At 39.7% G+C, this 18677-nt stretch overlaps 1 protein-coding gene across 1 annotated transcript in view; it reads right to left on the bottom strand.

Moving 5' to 3' along the window:
- The window catches only part of myo16 (myosin XVI), a gene marked incomplete at both ends in the record, with an annotated part of 107178 nt that overhangs the window by 77052 nt on the left and 11449 nt on the right, over positions 1-18677 (bottom strand). Inside the window, 2 exons of the mRNA XM_079464779.1 lie at positions 6464-6607; positions 8830-8900. Coding sequence (XP_079320905.1) covers positions 6464-6607; positions 8830-8900 — 215 coding nt within the window. The remainder of the gene's footprint in view (positions 1-6463; positions 6608-8829; positions 8901-18677) is intronic.

The raw sequence follows: 18677 nt of genomic DNA, 5'->3' as shown, positions 1-18677 counted from the left end.
TCATTTCCTTTCATCTAAATATATTTTGATGAGCAAAGCGTGACACACACACTTACTGAAGCTGAACTGAGTTGTGTTTCAGAGGCCACAGTAACTGAACCTGACAGCCGGGGGAATGACTTCAGACCTCCAAATCATTCCAACAAGAGTAGAAAATGAAACAGCCTCCCCGAGAGGAGGACAAAACAACATCCCACGTCTTCCTCTGACTGCATCAGGAAACATAGAGGACAAATGAGTCATTTAATCGAATCTGCATGATGAAGGCCGCCCGTGTCCCATTACTGAGATATGAGCTCAGGCTAGATTGCCTTTGTTTTATGTAATATCAAGCGAACAGTGATGAAAGTTAAGAGGGCATTGTTTATTTGTATATAAGATGTCACGTTCATGAAGATCAGATCCCATTAAACCAGAAATCCAGGTATCTCACAAACATTCCTCTCCAACCCTTATCATCTTATGAAGTATAAGAGGGAGTGAGAGATTCAGACATAAAAAACTGCATATTGCACTACTGAGATAAGAGTATTAGCACCAGAGAACCACAAACAAAAACAAAATTAGGAGACAGACAGACTAAGAGAGTGAGTGAGAGAGAGAGAGAGAGAGAGAGAGAGAGAGAGAGAGAGGGGAAGAAAGTGTTAATTTACTCTCACAATTATGCCACAATCATACAAGACATCCAGCTGCAAACTTCTATGCGGCCCCTGGGTATATGGGGTGTGCGATGCCGCTATTATACTGTCCAAGAATAAATTAAAGCAAGAACTAATAACTTGCATTGTATTTCCAGGTTAAGTGTAAGTTATAGTAAGATCAAACGAGCGCATTGCATTGTGGGATGCAGAATGTTTTGCAAAGTGGTGCAAACATACTCAATTTAATTGTAGCTTTTGGTTTAAAGTTTATTTATTTATATTCCCACTTGAAAATGTTTGGCTTGTTTTAATGGGATAGTTCACCCAAATATTTTTATTCTGTCATGAATTACTCACTCTCTAGATGTTCCAAACCTGTATAAATGTCTTTGTTTGGTTGACCAGAGAGAAAGATATTTGGACGAATGCGTGTAACCAAACAATTCTAGGACCCCATTGACTACCATAGTAGGAAAAAGAGTCTAGATTTATAGTGGATTTTTTATAAAAACAGTTGAGTGTCTATTTGACAAGTTTATCAGTATTCACGAAATGTATATACTTGTTTTCTTCTCCACAGAACCAGAGTGTGCGAGTAATTTCTTAATAGAGACACAGTCATCAAATAGCAAAGATAGGGAAGTGTAATATGAAAGGTCTGTTTATAAATAAAATATTTAGGGGCAGCTTTAGAGTAAGTGAGAGAGGATCATGTCTCCATGCAGTAAATTAACTCATTCAATTCATTTAATCTCTGCGCACGAGAGCTCAATGCACCCAGACTTGCGTACTCTCATGCAAATGTGGCCTACTTACAGGAATATTCATTCATACAGCGCTGAGGAGCAGTTCACACACATGTATATTTGAAGATGTTGTGAGTACCATCAAAGAGAATCCTTCACAGTGTCATGGCACAGTTCACAGATGCTATAAAACCATACACAAAAACGTCTTGATTACGGATGTAACCTCAGTTCCCTGACGGCGGGGGAGAAACGTTGTGTCGAACCAACAGATGGGTTTTGATCTTGAAATCTCAACTCTAATTCTACTTTTTAAAGGCCAATGAAATTGGTGAATGTTCCCATTCATTCACCTTTTGGCCTGAGGAACCTGGGAAGGATACCCTGGATGCTTCAGCGGGCAAAGCGTTACGGCATAAAGGACACAACGTCTTGTTCCCTCCATCAGGGAACTGAGGTTACATCCGTAACAAAGACAAATGGGGTTCCTATACGAAACACCACTGAGCTTCGCCGTATCACAACCTCAAGTGGCAGGACCCTGACAGGCCAAAGCGAGTCATGGGTGAGCACGCGAATCATGATCTCTCAGTGAAAAAAGTAAGGCAGCACTTGAATAAGGGCAAGGGCTCTTACCAACTGTCATCACATGAGGGGCCGTCCTACTCTAGATACAAGATGGCTGCCTGGCACCGTGAGGGACACCGGGAGTGCAGGAACCTCGAGAGAGAGGAGCCTATGCTACGGAGGTCACATCCTACCGACAGGGAGGTGATATGTGGAAATTACACACATGGTCTCACCAAATGGGGAGAACTCATGAGAGAATGGTGCATGGAAGTGCATGGAAGTGCATGGAACGGTGGAGTCCACCGTGGGGCGGTCACAGGTTCACCAGCGGGCAATTTAGGCTTATCTAACTGGCTCCTTTTTACTCTAGCAGTCTTACTGACACATGTTGGTGTAAAGCAAGTATATTTACTATTTTTGGTTTTATTCATGGTTCCTGGTCACGGGATGTTAACATGGGTGATGCCCCCTATGTGAAAGAAAACTGAGCATTTGATATGTGGCTTTCTATTTTCTTATAATATGCTTAGTTGGCAAGAGCACAAGAGTCCAACCCACCAGCTGAAAGCGAAATACAATATCAAACATGTTGGATGTTGTCAGAGAGTCAAGCAGGTCCATTAACTCAGCGGTGAGTTGAGTCAGCGCTCACGGTCGTGTGCTCCATCTGATTCTTCAACGACTATGTAAATGAAGCTTGAGACTTAAAATGGGCTGAAAAATCTGCTAATGAAACGCAGACCGTAGATGCATCACCACAGTCAGTTTTGGATTTTAAGTCATCGCTCTGAGAAGCAGAGAAAAATAAAAACATTTATACTATAAATTTGTCATTGAACAGCACGTCCCGCACAAATTATGCGCAGTGGGGTGTCATCAGACTAGGATGAGTATGTTTATCTCTACAGAAAACCTAAAGGGAACATCCCACGGAACAAACCAACAAACATCACGACATAAGCCATCCCTCACCCAGAAAACTCTTTCATCCTCCTCATTGCAAGCCTACAAACGAACTATATATCTGGCTACGGCTTGTGGATCCCGCCACATTTCCTGCTTTAACATCCATGTACTGAAAACAAATCTAAAGTATGTAGTTAAAAAACACACAAGACCTCTAAATCAATTTGATCGTTATTGTTATTCTGAAGGTGTGTCATACACCAGTTATGCCTGCTCTACTTCTTATAGCATGTGTGTGCGTGTGTGTGTGTAAAACTGAAGACCACTACTGACCTGATTTTCACTGGAGCATGAAGCATCAAAACCATGTGGCTTGCCAGTTCACTTCAATCACAGAACCCTTCAGGAATACTGGCCAAAAATACACTTTACTACTACGACCGATCATCCTCTGTCCCCTAAATATGAGTGCACACTGGATGATCTCAGACATCCCTTCTGGGAAAAAAACTATAGAAACCATCGCACAAATTCTAATGGATTAAATGGGAATGATAACAGAAACTGTAATGGTCTCTGTGAGTCTCTAGTGGTAATGTATTGGGTGCTATTGGTGTAATATTTTTCTGGCAAATGGGAACAACATTAATCCATACTGGATTTACCAGCGCAAAATACATTATTTTAATGGATTTAATGGTTCATAGTGTTTGGCTGAAGGCTGATGGTTCATTTTCGTATTGGAAGCCACTGAAGTTTGTAGGAAAAGGGGTTTAGAGGATTTATTTGGTGTAAAATAATTGTTGTAGTCTTAAATGTCTTAATCTCATACAAAGCATATTTGGTTGTGACAGAACTGACGAATGACAGGGAATTCCGTCTGCCTGGTCAAAAAAATCTAAGTTTGAAGATAAAAATATTACATGTCAACCCTATTTGTCCAAACAATTTGTAAACAAACATACTGCAAGTCTGATTTAGCAAGTGACTGAATAATTTTTGAGTATATATATTATTTCATCCATATGTACATACCGTGCACTGCAAACTATTCATGTCGAATACTTGGTAACAGGAGTATTATGGTACAATGTCACTCCAACAAAGTGCTTGAATGAACACTTCACCCAAAAATCGAAACTGTCATGATTTACTCAGCCTTGAGTTGCTCAAAATCTGCATTTCTTTGTTGTGATGAACACAGAGAAAGATATTTGGAAAAATGCTTGAAACCAAATAGTTCTGTCAGGACCACTGTCGTCAAATATTTAAACAATAGGCAGTTTCTAACATTGGCAGAATGAAACTCTTCTGGGCAAACTCTCCATGTTGCCTTGCATGGACAGAGCGGGAGCACAGCAATACATGTCCCCATACCTGGGGAACTAGAACAGTTCATGAAGCGTTACAATATTTAAATGATCCGCCAGATAAAGGCAGCTATGGAGGAGATGGGGATGGAGGTGGGTTTTTAGTGCGGCATGATAAGGCAGCTGATAAGGAGCAGAGAAAGGCAACTTAAATAGTATGTGTCTCGTATGTGTAGTATGAGTATAGGTTAACATTGGTAAGCAGCACCTTGATGTGATCGGCTGATGCAAGCTAGACTCACATGATCTGCCAAAACCGATGCCACCATTGACTACCACAGTAGGAAAAATTGCTGTATACATTTCTTGGTTCTGTTGAACACAAAATAATATGTTTAGAAGAATGTAGGAAAGCAAACCGCTCTGGGGCACTTTTGACAAATTTTTCCAGGATTAAAATTTTTGGGTGAACATTCCCTTTAACTCTGTAACATATTCCACAGTCAAATGTATGACTTTGTTTTTTTAGTCAAAGAACTGACATGAACTGTGGCCTGATTGGAAATTGCAATGCATTAAAAATGTTAAATGCTGCTCATTGATGTACATATAGAACATGGTGAGGATATACACCATATCATAAACTATTACGAAAACAAACATCAAATGCCAACAATATCATATACCACAGACCCAAACACGCACATATATCAATGCCTAGAGCAAACAGGCTACATCTGCGTGCTGTGCTGCAGTGGAGCCAATAAGCAGAAATAATCTTGAGCGTCTTCTATCCACTTTAACATTTGGAGTAGAAATTCTCCCCAGGAAAAGGCACTCTTTGAAGTCACATATCTAAAAATAACCCGGATTTAACTCTTAGTGTGTGTCAGTAAGAGCTTCTGGAAAACAAAAGACATGACACACTTATGAATTAATGGTTTGGGAGTACACAGGTGAGTCATGAATGTTCTAGTGCATGAGATATGAACCATAAAATATAATGGCTCAAATCCAACCCTATGATCCATGAACCAACCCTATGAAGCCTCTCTTTCCCACCTTCGCATTTGAAATCCTCCTACATTTATCTTATACATTTATGCATTGCTTCAAAAAAGGTTCTATTTTAGGTTCGGCTATGTTTGTCTGTAGTAAATGATGGCACTGATCTGATCTTATCCATCTGTCTGAAGACACGGGGAGATCCTTAACACCATTGTATCTGTCAGCGCTGGTAAGAATGACACTCATCTGATCAAACACTTCCGACGTATGCCAGAACTTGACTCTAAGCTGCCTTTTTCAGACAGTTCTTCTGCAGGAGAGAATCCATCTATGTCTTGTGTATTTCTGTGTAACAAAAACCTCTCACCATCACGTCATGAAAGCTTTTACTTTACCGAAGAACACAGGGGACTTTCTGAAGAATGTCTGCGGCTAAAAGTGAATGGGGACTGGGGCTGTCACAGTGACAAAATGTGCAAAAAAAGTAGTTAACTTTTCCAGCAAATATAATGTACATTTCGGCCTGTCTGTCACAAAATGTATCAGATGGCTGCCCCAGTCTCTATTTACTTTCGTTATATGGACAAGATCTCCCAGGAAAAAGCATATTTTTACACAATGACTTACGGCAACCGTTTTCGGTCACAAGGGTAGGTAAAGAATAAATAGAAAGTAAATTGTTGGGAGGATTGCTCCTTTAAAAGACGAAACTACAGTTTCACATCTTCCTTTCTACACATTTTGTGTCAAATACACTCACAGACATACACACACTAAACCACTCACTAATGTAACAAGGTTATTCAGGGGGGTGTTGGTGTGTCTACTGAAGGAGTTCATTAAATTCACAAAACCCTGGTGAGCGTGTAGGGAGGCAACCAGTGATGCCTTTCATCTCTGCCATCTTATTTTCACTTTCATCCTTCAGTACACAAACCATTTAATCACATTAAGGAGAAGTGCCACAGACGATCCATCCAAAGAGAAACACCAAGAATGCTTTCGAAGAGCACAATGTGTGTTTGGTTTCTTACAGAAAGTTCGGCGGGACATATTAAGGGCTTTCTCCTTCTCCGTTTTGGTTGCATCACAGCTACGAAGCACGACTTGCTAGTCAGGTGCCACTCAAGAAATAGGTTTTTTGATTAGACAAATCTCAATACACCCCCGCAAACAATCATCAATATTTTGGGTTTGTTTTCTCATAAAAGAAAAACTAAATATTAGATATGAAAGAAAAAGGAAGTCAATTTGGTCATATTTGAGAGTAAACTGTCCTCACCAGCAACAGCAGTAACACCATATCAGCATGATCACAGGCACAGGCCACGTGCAGGGCGGTCCAGAGGTCTTCATCCTGCAGGTTCACGTTCAGTCCTTTCTCTATCAGAACCTCTGCTGCAAACACATTGTCATGGCGTGCACACTGAAGAAACAAAAGCATGAGGAAGATAATCACATGAAATAATCCCAGTCAATAAAGAACACAGCAGAAACACTCCAACATTTGACTTCATTACAAATCCAGTGGAAATCTTTGAAAATGTCAAGGTTTCAGAGATGTGTGTAAATTTTATGAGAACTGTAAAACACAGCTGACATAGCACAGCATAGATAGATGGCTGATAAAAGAACCACTTTTGGATGATGTAATCAATGCTGGTCCAGAAGAACTTACTGCTTCAGTTTTTAAAGGGATAGTTCACCCAAAAATGAAAATTCCGTCTTCACTCAACCTCAGGTTGCTCCAAGACTGTGTAAATGTCGTTGTTCTACTAAACACTAGCAAACATATTTGGAAGAATGTCAGTGACCAGACAGAGCTCATCCCCCATTTACTGCCATAGTAGGGAAAAGAAATACTATGGGAGTCAATGAGGGATGAGATTTCTTTAGTTTGATTAAAGACATTCTTCCAAATATCTTCCATTGTGTTTAGCAGATTTGGACAACCTAAAGGTAGGGTAAATGATAACAGAATTTTCATTTTTGGATGAACCATCCCTTTAAAGCTACACAAAATTTTGAACAAAATACAACCAACAGAACATTTATAACCGAAACAAAATGCTAAACCAATATATTTAAGATGGATCCAAATGTGCCTCTGGACCAGTGTTTACATCTGGCGTAGTGCATTGGGAATAAATGGTTAGTTTTACATCTTGTATTGGGTTGAATATCACTGACTCAAGCCGAAGCTTAATTAAACTGAAGCTGAAATTGGATTTGTTCTGTTTAGATGTACTAGACACTGGCGAACCCTACAAATGTATTCACCTCTCTTAGGGCATAAATTTAACCAACAGAAAATCGAGTCATCTATCTTGCTTGAGAACACCGCTTGCATGCTGCAGCGGTCTATTCAAGTCAATGTCATTGAATGGTATCAAATGTTTTCCAGAGTTATACAACACCCACTGGTGGGAGTGTAATAGACACCAACTATTAAATCGAGAAACTTCATTATGCTCATACTGTATACAGACACTGTAATAAAATGTTATCTTAAAAGCAACATGATAATATGTAATAAGAGCAATGCCAGAAGTGTTAATGCCATAGCTTATATCAATCATCCCTAAGTGAAAATCCCACTGTACAGAAAGGGAAATCCAGCACATTTTACAATGTGTAACTATTTTCCTTTTCATGTGAACTGTTTTTTTAACACTGAGGGTAGACACAAACAAAAGAGAAATATGGAGTGAAAACAGTATCTAAACCTCCCAAAAATACACGTAAAAGATCCACATTCACACACTTTAATTCACAAATGCACGCTAGAGATCCAGACCCCCGGACTGTAATTAAATAAAATATAATGTTTTAGAAAGAGGATTCAACCTCATTTTTTTTTGTTGATTAACAACTATTTAAAGTAACAACAAAGATGCAATTCTAGTTTTTGTTACTAGTTTGAACTGTATATCTCAGTTGAGAAATACAAAATTTTGCATTTTCAGTTATCTGTGTGTGCATTTTCCTTGATATCAACCAAATTGACTCACTATACTCAGTTTATCGTAAGCGCCATCGCACATTTATTTTTACATGTCGTCATTTAGCGGACGCTTTTATCCAAAGCGACTTACAAAGAGTTCGGGGAGCAATAAGCGATATGTCATACAAAGAGCAATAGTACAATAATTGCACATCGCAATTTTTACCTCAATAATCGCAATGTGACATTTTCCTCAAATCGTGCAGCCCTAGTCCGAATGCAAAGCACGTGTGATTTTTGTGCATGAAATCACAGTTACAGTACAAATAAGTATATTTGTCGATTGTACAGGTATGCATTGGGATGAGTGCATTTTCAAATAGAGTGCGTGTGGATCGCTGTGTACAGTATGTGTGGATCTCTCGCACGCATTTCTGAATTACAGTGCGCGAGTCTGAATCGCTCGCGTGCATTTGTGAATTACAGTGTGTGAATGTGGATCTTTTACGTGCATTTGTGGGAGGTTTAGATACTGTTTTCACTCCTTAGAGAAAGGATAATTTACCACTTGCGCAGTGAGATGTTGTTATGAAAAGTGGGCAGTTACAGTAGATGTTCTGGTGAGGACAGATCAGTGTGTGAAATCTCAAGAGGCATAGCGTGTGTGTATCTGAATTTGTCAGAGCTTGTCCTCATGTTCTTACCAGATGGAGCAGAGATCCTCCTGAGGAAATAACCGTGTTTAGGTCAACTCCATCCTTCAGCAGCCGTAACACTGAAATAAAACAAACGCAAAGAGAGATGAGCTTATCTGCCAACAGAACATGGCCACAAATCTCTCTATGACCTTCTCTGCACACAAACACAAGGCCAGAAAAAATAATCTTCGTTTCTGTGAAGACAATGGTCTCAGACACTGGCTCCGTTCCAAAACCTACAACTACATGCACCTTCTAGGGTGGCGTACTTACTGAAATAGAGCATTCTATGTAGACAGCATTTCTTTTTGAGCTGTATTAATATTTATTCCTTGCTTTGTTTTATCACATTGCAATATTTGTACAAGTATTATGGGATTGCTCTGTCCAGGAAGGATACACGTGATAGAAAGCACTAATATGAGTTCAATCTCAAAAAAAAAAAGCAGGATCTCAGTATTTTGTCAACTAACCATTAAGGTTCCCGCCACTTTGACGGTATCGACGGCGGTGTGAACGCACAGTTATGGGACAGGTATTTGATGTTACTCCAGACACATGATACATGAAAGAATGTGCAAAAAGACTGTCAAACATTTGCAGGTTCTTCAGGGATTTTCAGCTGCAACGGCATGATGTCTTTACCAGTCTGGCATTGTGTCTCACACCTGCTCAGTGGGACATGAATATGCTTATGTGGAAAAATGAATAAGGCGTGGTGGAGACCCATATGATCTCAGCTGCGGTTTAAATCACCCAAGAAAGAAGAGAAAACAGATTCCACACTAGCCGACTGATGCAGTGTGTCATCCATCAGGAATATATAAGAAATACTTTCCTTCAACGTACCAAGGGAAATTTCTTTTTTTTTAAATGTAGACTCTCTATTGCATCGAAATCTGATGACATATTATGTATAACATATATATTTATGCAAAAGCTCTTGTTACTCCTTTCACATACAAAAGAGCCTACAACAAATTCTTGTTTTTTTACTGAAAGATTTGTATACACTACATGATTTATATGGACTACATTTACAGTAGTTTGTCCATTTCTTCAACTTTCAAATAAACAGAATTAACATTCATTTTAAAGTACTGTTCACAGTTTTGCATTGTTAGAAGCTAACAGTAAACAATAAAAAGGTTTGAGAACCACTGGTTTATACCATACATAGGCCTAGTATTTTGTGCAAAACATTATACATTATACAAATTTCATAATATTAGTATTCATTTTTTAATTTTACATATAAAACTTAAAAGATCTGTTTTGTACAGTATAACTTTTGTAATAAGAAATTGAAGTGGAAAAACGTGCTAGCATAGTCTCAGCCTCAGACGTCACGCCCATGGACCGTTGGCTAAACGTCTGAAGCATAAAGTGGCCGGGTATACTTGACTTTCCGCATCCTTCTCGCACACAAACTATAGATGATAGATGAGTTCGACACATGTGCAATGGACGCAATGGACGACACCGAATGGACTCGGCAGATTCGGAAAAAATTTGTGCTGATGTATGCGTTCACGCACTGTATGACTGCGGACCGTCCTGATGACAGAAATTAAGTAAAGTGGGCGACGCAGTCGGACTATACTTTGGCACTTTTCTGGAAATACTTCAGCACGTTCAAAGTCATCTTCTAATTGGGTGAATTTCCGGAAGACGTGCGTGTCATGTTTTTTAACGGTCTGCCTCGAAACAACAAGCAAGCTAGCTGTCGCGTTTACAGCGGTTGCAATAAGAATTCATCACGATCGACTATAAACACTCAATTCTTACAAAGTAAGCAAGGTTCAAGGCAAAAACTTTGAATAATTCTTGTTGATGTTAACTTCACACGTTCGTGAATGTACACCGGTCTGTTACTGCGTGGATATTTCCACGCCTCTAAACATGACGTGCCACAAAACTAATTGGTCTGTTTACCTGTCAGTCATATGGCCTCTTGGGTGGGCCTTGGCCACGCGAGACTACTGCTAGCATGACATATTGAGCACACCATGTTTTGTAGTGTAAGACGTACATTTGTGATACAGTCTGCATAAATAATTGTTTGTGGCATATTTTAGTGTTGTACAGGAGAAAACTAAAGCGGTGGCATCTGTGTTTCCAAACGTCACTCTGATTGATAGTTTGGAGACTGAATGGGCGAATCTGGAAGATTGCTCCCCAATCCCCATACGGAAATTGAACACTGGTGTAGATTACACCGAATTGACAACACAGGAAAATAAAAATGAATGAAGATCCTTTTAAGGAAATGAGGCAGGGTGAGACGCTTGTAACACTTTGAGATATATGCCAAAGCAATCAAGGGCTATTCAGTGATAAAAGGCTGGCTATGCAATGTGCCAGATTAACTCCGCATTCATATTCTGATGGCCGTGTATCTTAATCACATGAAACAAAACATGTAATCGATGCTAATCTCATAGTGTATGCCTGCTGGCCAGAAGTCTTCTTTTCTTTGCAAGACACGCCGGTGGAAAAAGGCTCCAACAGATCAATAGGTCTCAAACTAGGTAATAAATCCAAAGTGGACATGATTCTGCACATGACACACGTATGGCCTTGAATCACCACCCACCAAGACAGAGCAAAGGTTAGTTACGGTGGTAATCCCTATATGATCAGGCTGGTTATACGCAGCGTAATATTATGACCCTCATGGGAGAGCTCACCTCCTCTAGCAGATGTGCTATTGACAGCCTTGTAGCGGTGTCAGCACGGCTGGAAATAAATGTTGTCTGCTTGGCTCTGTCTTACATCGTGTTTATTCAGTTTGTATACCTATTTATGCATGACAACATGCCGCTTTGAGTAGCCGTGGTGTTGTGAAGGGTAGTCGTTCATGCAAATAACGCAGTCTGCCCTCATTCATATTCATAAGGCGTTGTTATGGCGATCTGACTCAGCGATATGCGTGGCTGGCTCGTTTGTTAGACCCGATAACACAGAATGTCTATGTGACCCCTATTATTCCTTGTACACAAAAATCCAATAACGGACAAACACCAGTTTTGGCAAGGTGTACGAACATCACAGCATTGTAACAAAAAAAAGTAAAGGCGGGCAACAAACAAATGTGCTACAAACTACAATCTGCATGTACAATCACAGCTAAAACGGACACTTAAGTGTGCAACAATCTGATTTACTTCTAATTCAGAAACATCAGTCCAATCAACTTCAATGAATGCTGTTCACATGGAATTCGAGCCAGACGCTCAAACCGCATTACAAATCCGCAGTCATTAGCAGTCGGGGAGCTTGATTAATTTCCCTAGTCTCTTTGCTGTAATGAGTACCAGATAAATCTGCCTTAAACCCACGGCAAACTCTCCAACTTTCTTCTGGTTTTATGGAGGGGATGTTCTCGCATTTACTGGATTCAGTGCTGTTTGGGTTGCTCATGGAAGGGAACCCAATCAACGTATTAGCATACCAATCTTCATTATTAAAACAAAAGTTTTAATAATTTAGGCTATTTTCTAACCTGTTTTGGACCATCTCTTTTAGACTATGATCACAGTGATATTTCATTTTGAAAACGCAGTATTGAAACATAATGAAAACACTTACATTTATGTACTGCGCATGAGTTAAACGTAAAACACTGCGACCGAAGTCATTTCTGTCAGGCGGTTATGGACTATCTGCCCTTTTATGTCGCTGCGATATGGAGCAAACACATATGCTGCGTTCCAATTCTCCTATTTATACTATGCTCTTAATGTATGTATTGTTCTTGTTATGGAAAAGTATGTATAGTTTAGTGCCTAGCAAAACTGTATGCACGCACTGGGACATACTAATGCAAAACGGAAGTGGCTGTGTCTGAAATCACACACTGTGACGTACGTAATGAATTTAAATAAGTACCTTATTAAAACAGTACGTTCTATATAATTGGACCATTGCTCAGCTCCTATGGCATCATGGGATAGGAAAGTGTCCATACGATCCACCCTCACAAATTTCGACTGAAGTAATAAACCATACAGGAAGTTCGCCTACTGTTTTTTGCAGACTGAGACTCCGGACAAACTATTCATGACTCATACTCATTTCCCCCTACTATATAGTATGGAAGTAGGCGATTTTGGATGCAGATGATGTTTTATTAACAAGGTTGGGTAGGAGTAAGTGCAGATAAAATTCACTATAAATAGTCAAGCCGCCTTACCTCCATTCTCGCAAACATTTTGCAACATCTCGACTCAGCACCACTAGCCCGTTTTCACCTCAGCACCGTGTCCGGGGGCCGGTGCTCCGAGTCCAGGGAGATTCATAAAGCTCTGAGCCCTCGCCCCTGGACAGCGCGCCAATACGCATTCTCTCCGTCCCACGCATATTATCTGCGAGTCGAACTCGTGAAGATCCTTAGCGGTCACAAACATAAAAATACTGCCCTTCCTTGCATTTAAGCATTTATTCATTCATTATTTCGTATGTAATGTTTACTGTATACTTACAATTAGTAATTAAGTGAGGTATCTTTTATTTTATTTTATTAATGCAGTATATAGCTTCACTAAACTCCGCCCTCTCGCGGGGAGTTGTGGGTAATATCAGCCGTTAAGTGTCCATGGATTTCACCTGAACAGTAGACCATCCATGTACTTTGGGAATTCTCCTTTTAGCATACTATGATTTGGGACATTGATTAGTATTCTATTTTGGAATACTATTTGAGACGGAAAGAATGCGAATTGCGATGCAGCTACTGTTTTTGTTTAATGAACAGACAATGGGATGTTGCTGCGGGTAACACAAGACTATAAAGCTGCAAAAGCGATTCTAACCTCACACTCCACTGCCAAACAATAACTGGGAGCAATTAATATTCTCTTAAAAAGCATTTCTTAAGTATTCACAAACTAACATTAACGCTACCAAACTGAAGAGCAGCAAAAACAACTGCATCACATGGTAAAAAAATGAATCATAATTTTTTAAGTGCCTCAGTTTTAGTCATCGACACTAAAACACGAAAACTGCGTTATCAAACGTATCCACTTTGGTCGACAAAAAAGCAGTCTCTTTTCAAATGAAACGTATTACACCGTCTATACCAGACACGACACACAGCTTGTTCAAATCGTCGCATCCAGTGTGGACAACATTTTTAATTATCATGAGTTCTAATGCGTTCTCTTAACCATGATGACAATGGGTTCATTTTGCGTGATCTTTGGGGGACAGAGTAACTGCTTATGGCAGACAAAACAACCAGTGCATGCAAACAGACAGCTATAGAGACTGATAAGCACATCTGTTAGATGGCTCAGCTGCAGGCATTAGAAGAAGCACCAGAGACCACCCGGCAGACCAAGCTGCTTTAGAGCACTACTCAAGAGAGGTCAGCAGATATACTTAGCCTATAAGGCATCTCTTCATCATACTGAATGGAATCAGTACTTTTGTACTGTTGCACCTGCTCTTTACATACGCATCAGCTGAAGTACAAGTATTGCTGCCAGAAACCATTTTGGCTAATTTAGGCCAAACATCGTATAATGTCGGAGGAGAACATTTACAAGGGCTCCTAAGATCTCCAGGACACTGATGGCTTGATCTTAAAATATCAACCCTGGGATGAAAAGGGTTCTGTGTAGCGTTATCTCAACATTTGGACGGCTCACTCAATTTGCTCTGCTGGCGATTCTGTGATAAGGCTAATATGCGCTTCCCTCCAAGCACTTGATAATCTGCTGCATTTCCTGGATGTAGGGCGCAAGAGTGGGCAAAATCCAACTTGTCACGGCAAAATGAGAAAACAGCTGTAGGAACCATCTGTGGCGTTTCCATGGAAACCAGTCATCGGCAAAGGAGAAAGAGAAGAGCAAGATACTAGGAAATGAGAAATTAAAAGAGGGAACGCTGACAAGTTAATGGGAAACGGCAATATCCCTAAATGGGGAACAAAATACAGCCTGAAAGAACTGTTTTTGAATGGCGAAGCAGGAGTAAAGGACTTTTGGAGGAGTACTGGCCACTTTTTTAGCTGGTCAAGCTGGTTATAGCTGGTTAGGCTGGGACCCACCAGCTAAAACCAGTTGACCCCCAGACGAAACCAGTTAAACACCAGCCTGGGTAAACCAGCTGTTGTTTTCCAGTATGAAGAAAGATGTTTGGAGCTTCTATTGCCTTAGCATGGGTGTTGTTTATGGAAAAATTAGGATTCTGTCATCTAGGATCCTGTGCCAGATATGAAACAAACCCTTCCATCTAGCAATGTGCCCAATGGTTTGGAAAATTGGTTTCATTGTGCTTTGAGCTCTTCAGTTTAGATCAAATCCACTGTAATGAAGTGCCTGAGTGTATCTTATGAGTGCATTATATTCATCAGAAAGATACAGGTGTCATCCATTATCTCTCAACATAATAGTCAAGGGGAGCCAGGCGCCTCTAAAATTCAGGCAACGTATTAGATACTGTATACTGCTATTAGAGATGTAGACAACAAAATGATGTCTTCAGAGATTAGAACTCGATCAGTGGCACCACAAACAGACATATTAAATCATTCACGCGGAGTGTAGACAACCATTGGCAACACTTTGTCTGAGTGTGACAGAGACAGCAAGAGTCTGGTCTGGCCTTCTGTATTCCCTTCCAAAACACTTGCATTTTCAGAAACAAAAGTGCTTGCGAGGCAGCAAAAGAATGGTGCTCATCCATCATCCTCCACTTTGCATTTTATCATACTCATTGCTCAAATGGAGTTTTGTGCATCTTTGTGCATTTGAACCACACAACACCTATCAAAAGGGTTTCTGCAATGTAAAGATGCTATAAAATAGGGACAAACACACTGTAAAAAAATCCTGGTAAAAACTGTAATATTCCGAAAGTTGAGCTACCAGGAAAATAATGACATGTATACTGTATGTATAAGAATCAATTTTCATGTTACTTTACTCCCAAATTGCAAATATGCAGTTTATTTCTATAAAATTCTGTAAATATACATGGTTTCCAGTTCTTACACATATGGCTGTTCACTTGCAAGTATTTTTAACCAGTAAATAGTGGATTCAGCAGTTCAGGCATTAGTTTAATTAGTTATATACAGTAAATTACTGGATTGCTCATGACATCATCACACTGAAGCCACTGCACCGCCATGTTGGTACGCCCAAACATTCTATTGAATAAATAGAGTACATATTAACAAAGAAACAGTGCCTTACCAGTCCCCATTTTTTCTAACTGAAGTCTCCTAGTACATTCTTACAACGCAAATGTCTTAGGCACGTAAGGCATGTAAATGTTTATTTATTTAAAGTCAGTGATTTACATTCATCTTCATTACAGTATAGCGTACATAAAAGATCAGCAGATGGACGAGACACCTCAACATATGACAAATGTGCTTATTTCTTAACATTTATACCTGCCAGTACAACTGTATGCAATACACTCCCACCCTAACGATTTCTATACATCGCTATTCTGCCCAAAATAAACATAGGAAAAACAAAGTAATACTTGATTTAAATATGCATATAAACTAAATATGTATCGCCAACATCCTTCTAGTGGCTTCACCTCCTGCCGTTGGTTTAGCAATCTGTGCACAATCCAGTCATTTATCTAGATCAGTGAGTAGAACTAACTCTAACTAGAAACTTAGAAACAGACCGTTAAGTCTATCAATACAGTATTGTCTTATGAACGCAGGGTACCGTGAAGTCACTTTGTCCTCCATCTTGCTAATTTCATCTCCTTCTCTCACCACTGAGCCGAGATGTTCTTTATTGGATTACCCTACCAGTGTAAATCTATTCCCATCTCTCGGTCCGCTCATCACTTTTCTCTCATTTGTTCCCTCACGTTCCTGAGTGTTCCACTGTTATTGACGCAAGACATCAGCCTTCCATCTCTTCAACAAATCGTCTTCTCCCTTAAAAAACAGCACAGCACGTTTCTCTTGGTCTCTGACAGAAATCTGTTGGGAAGTCCAGTCAAGCATACATGCTTCATGTTTTCAAAATGTCCTTTAGTGGCATGGCTATGTTTTTCTGATGAGGAGAGAATACGTTCCTCGAGAGTCAAAGGAGGAAGGGTGTGGGGGAATGTTGAGGTTGAAATGGGATCACTGGGGTTGAAAAAGTGTTAAAATCCATATTATTTACAGCATGCCATCATATCACGTTCAACTTCCAGCAAGACAGTCAGTTACAGTGGACACAGGCTAGTGATCTTGATACCCAAGAACTCCAGGTTTCTGTTTTTTTTTTATTCAATGTTTAAGAATGTTTAGAAGGGTCCTGGATTTCAGCTTTTTCAGTAGTGGGCTACTCTAAACCAAAACTTAATGTTTAGTTTCGAACAAACATGGTCAAAAGTGTCTGTTCAGTATTGAGACTCTACTTCAGTGTTTCCATCTGTGTAATTTCCTGCCAAATTGTGTCCTGTCACACAGTACAGAAACGTGAACATGGCAGGCTGTGCTGGGCTTGTAAACGCTTTCGTTCACTCCGTCCCAGAACTCTGTCATTCCTCAATTATCCTGACAGCCATTTTATGTTTCCTCTGAAAGCCACCTGCCAAAAACTACATGACCATGATATGTTGCATCATTCCGGAGGTTTTCAAAAGTAGGACACAGCATTTCAGCCTCAGTTCCCTTAAAGCATCAACAGGGTCTCTTGAACTTCAAGAAATCTTTCCCATGAGCCATTACTGGGATGTTTTTGACCTTTTGGTCTGTCAGAGTAATGGGCACTTGCGGTCATCTTGATTTTGGGTATCAGAGATAAAACAATAAAACAATGCAGGTTCATTTACCATTACTTGTTTTAACCTTTAACGGATTTGGTATAAAGCTGATAATTATTTCTCAGGCTCAGAGATATTACCTGATCTACCTTTTAGGATTATATGATATCTTTTTAGCAAGTTTATGTCAGTTTAGGTATAAATTCTTCAAACATAACCTTTCCAATAAAAGGCATCTAAAGGACGAAACACAGTGTTCATATAAACATATCATAAAAAGCATATATTCTATTGGTTTTGCCTCCAAACAACATTTCATAAACCAACTAGGTTGAAATGAAACGTGAATTGAAAAACTATATTAACACACTGTGTAAAAATTACCATTATTTGTGCATTCAGATAAATAACCCACAGAAGGTCCAAGACTTTCCCTGGCGTGAGACCGCATTCATATGCGTGCATCTCATAAGATTTATCATACTGACACTAAAAATAACATTCAATACCGGCCCAATGACAGAGTAAGATCTGCGGCACATACAGCTTCCATCAGCATTCAGAAACCGCACATAAAGCAATCCGGCAGGAATTGATTTCATCGTTCTGTATTCTGAGAGCACCATGTGTTTGTGTTCCCGCTCGAGCAGGACCTGATCAAGTTAAAGAAATTAGATTGGAGGACAATAAACGCATACACAGGTGCACAAACATGCATGCGCATGCACACAATCAAAAGTTTTTTTATGCACACACTAAACTGAAGAAACTGATATTGGATCTACTATCATATGCTGGTCACTGTTTTTTAGTCTTTCATTAGATAAAGCTTAGTGATAGAAATGGTATAAGTATTTGACAGTCCAAATTTAAAGTTGGGAATTTGGGCACAATTGCATCCCAAGCGGAGACCCTACCACTACGCTGTGGCTTTAACAATAAAGGGTAATTCTTGACATGGATGTGTAATAAAAATAAGAAATCCACAAACTGTGCTTGTGAACATCTCTGATCAGTAGCTATGTTCGCATGGACACGGTTTGGCGCTTTTTTCACCTGGTATTAAGATGCGCTTTGGTCAAATGGACAAGTTTTGCTAATGTAACAGAGCAATGGTC

This window comes from Barbatula barbatula, assembly GCF_947034865.1.
Source record: "Barbatula barbatula genome assembly, chromosome: 9".
Lineage (NCBI taxonomy): Eukaryota > Metazoa > Chordata > Actinopteri > Cypriniformes > Nemacheilidae > Barbatula > Barbatula barbatula.
The sequence above is the reverse complement of the archived record's forward strand: the minus strand, read 5'-3'. Positions and strand labels throughout refer to the sequence as shown.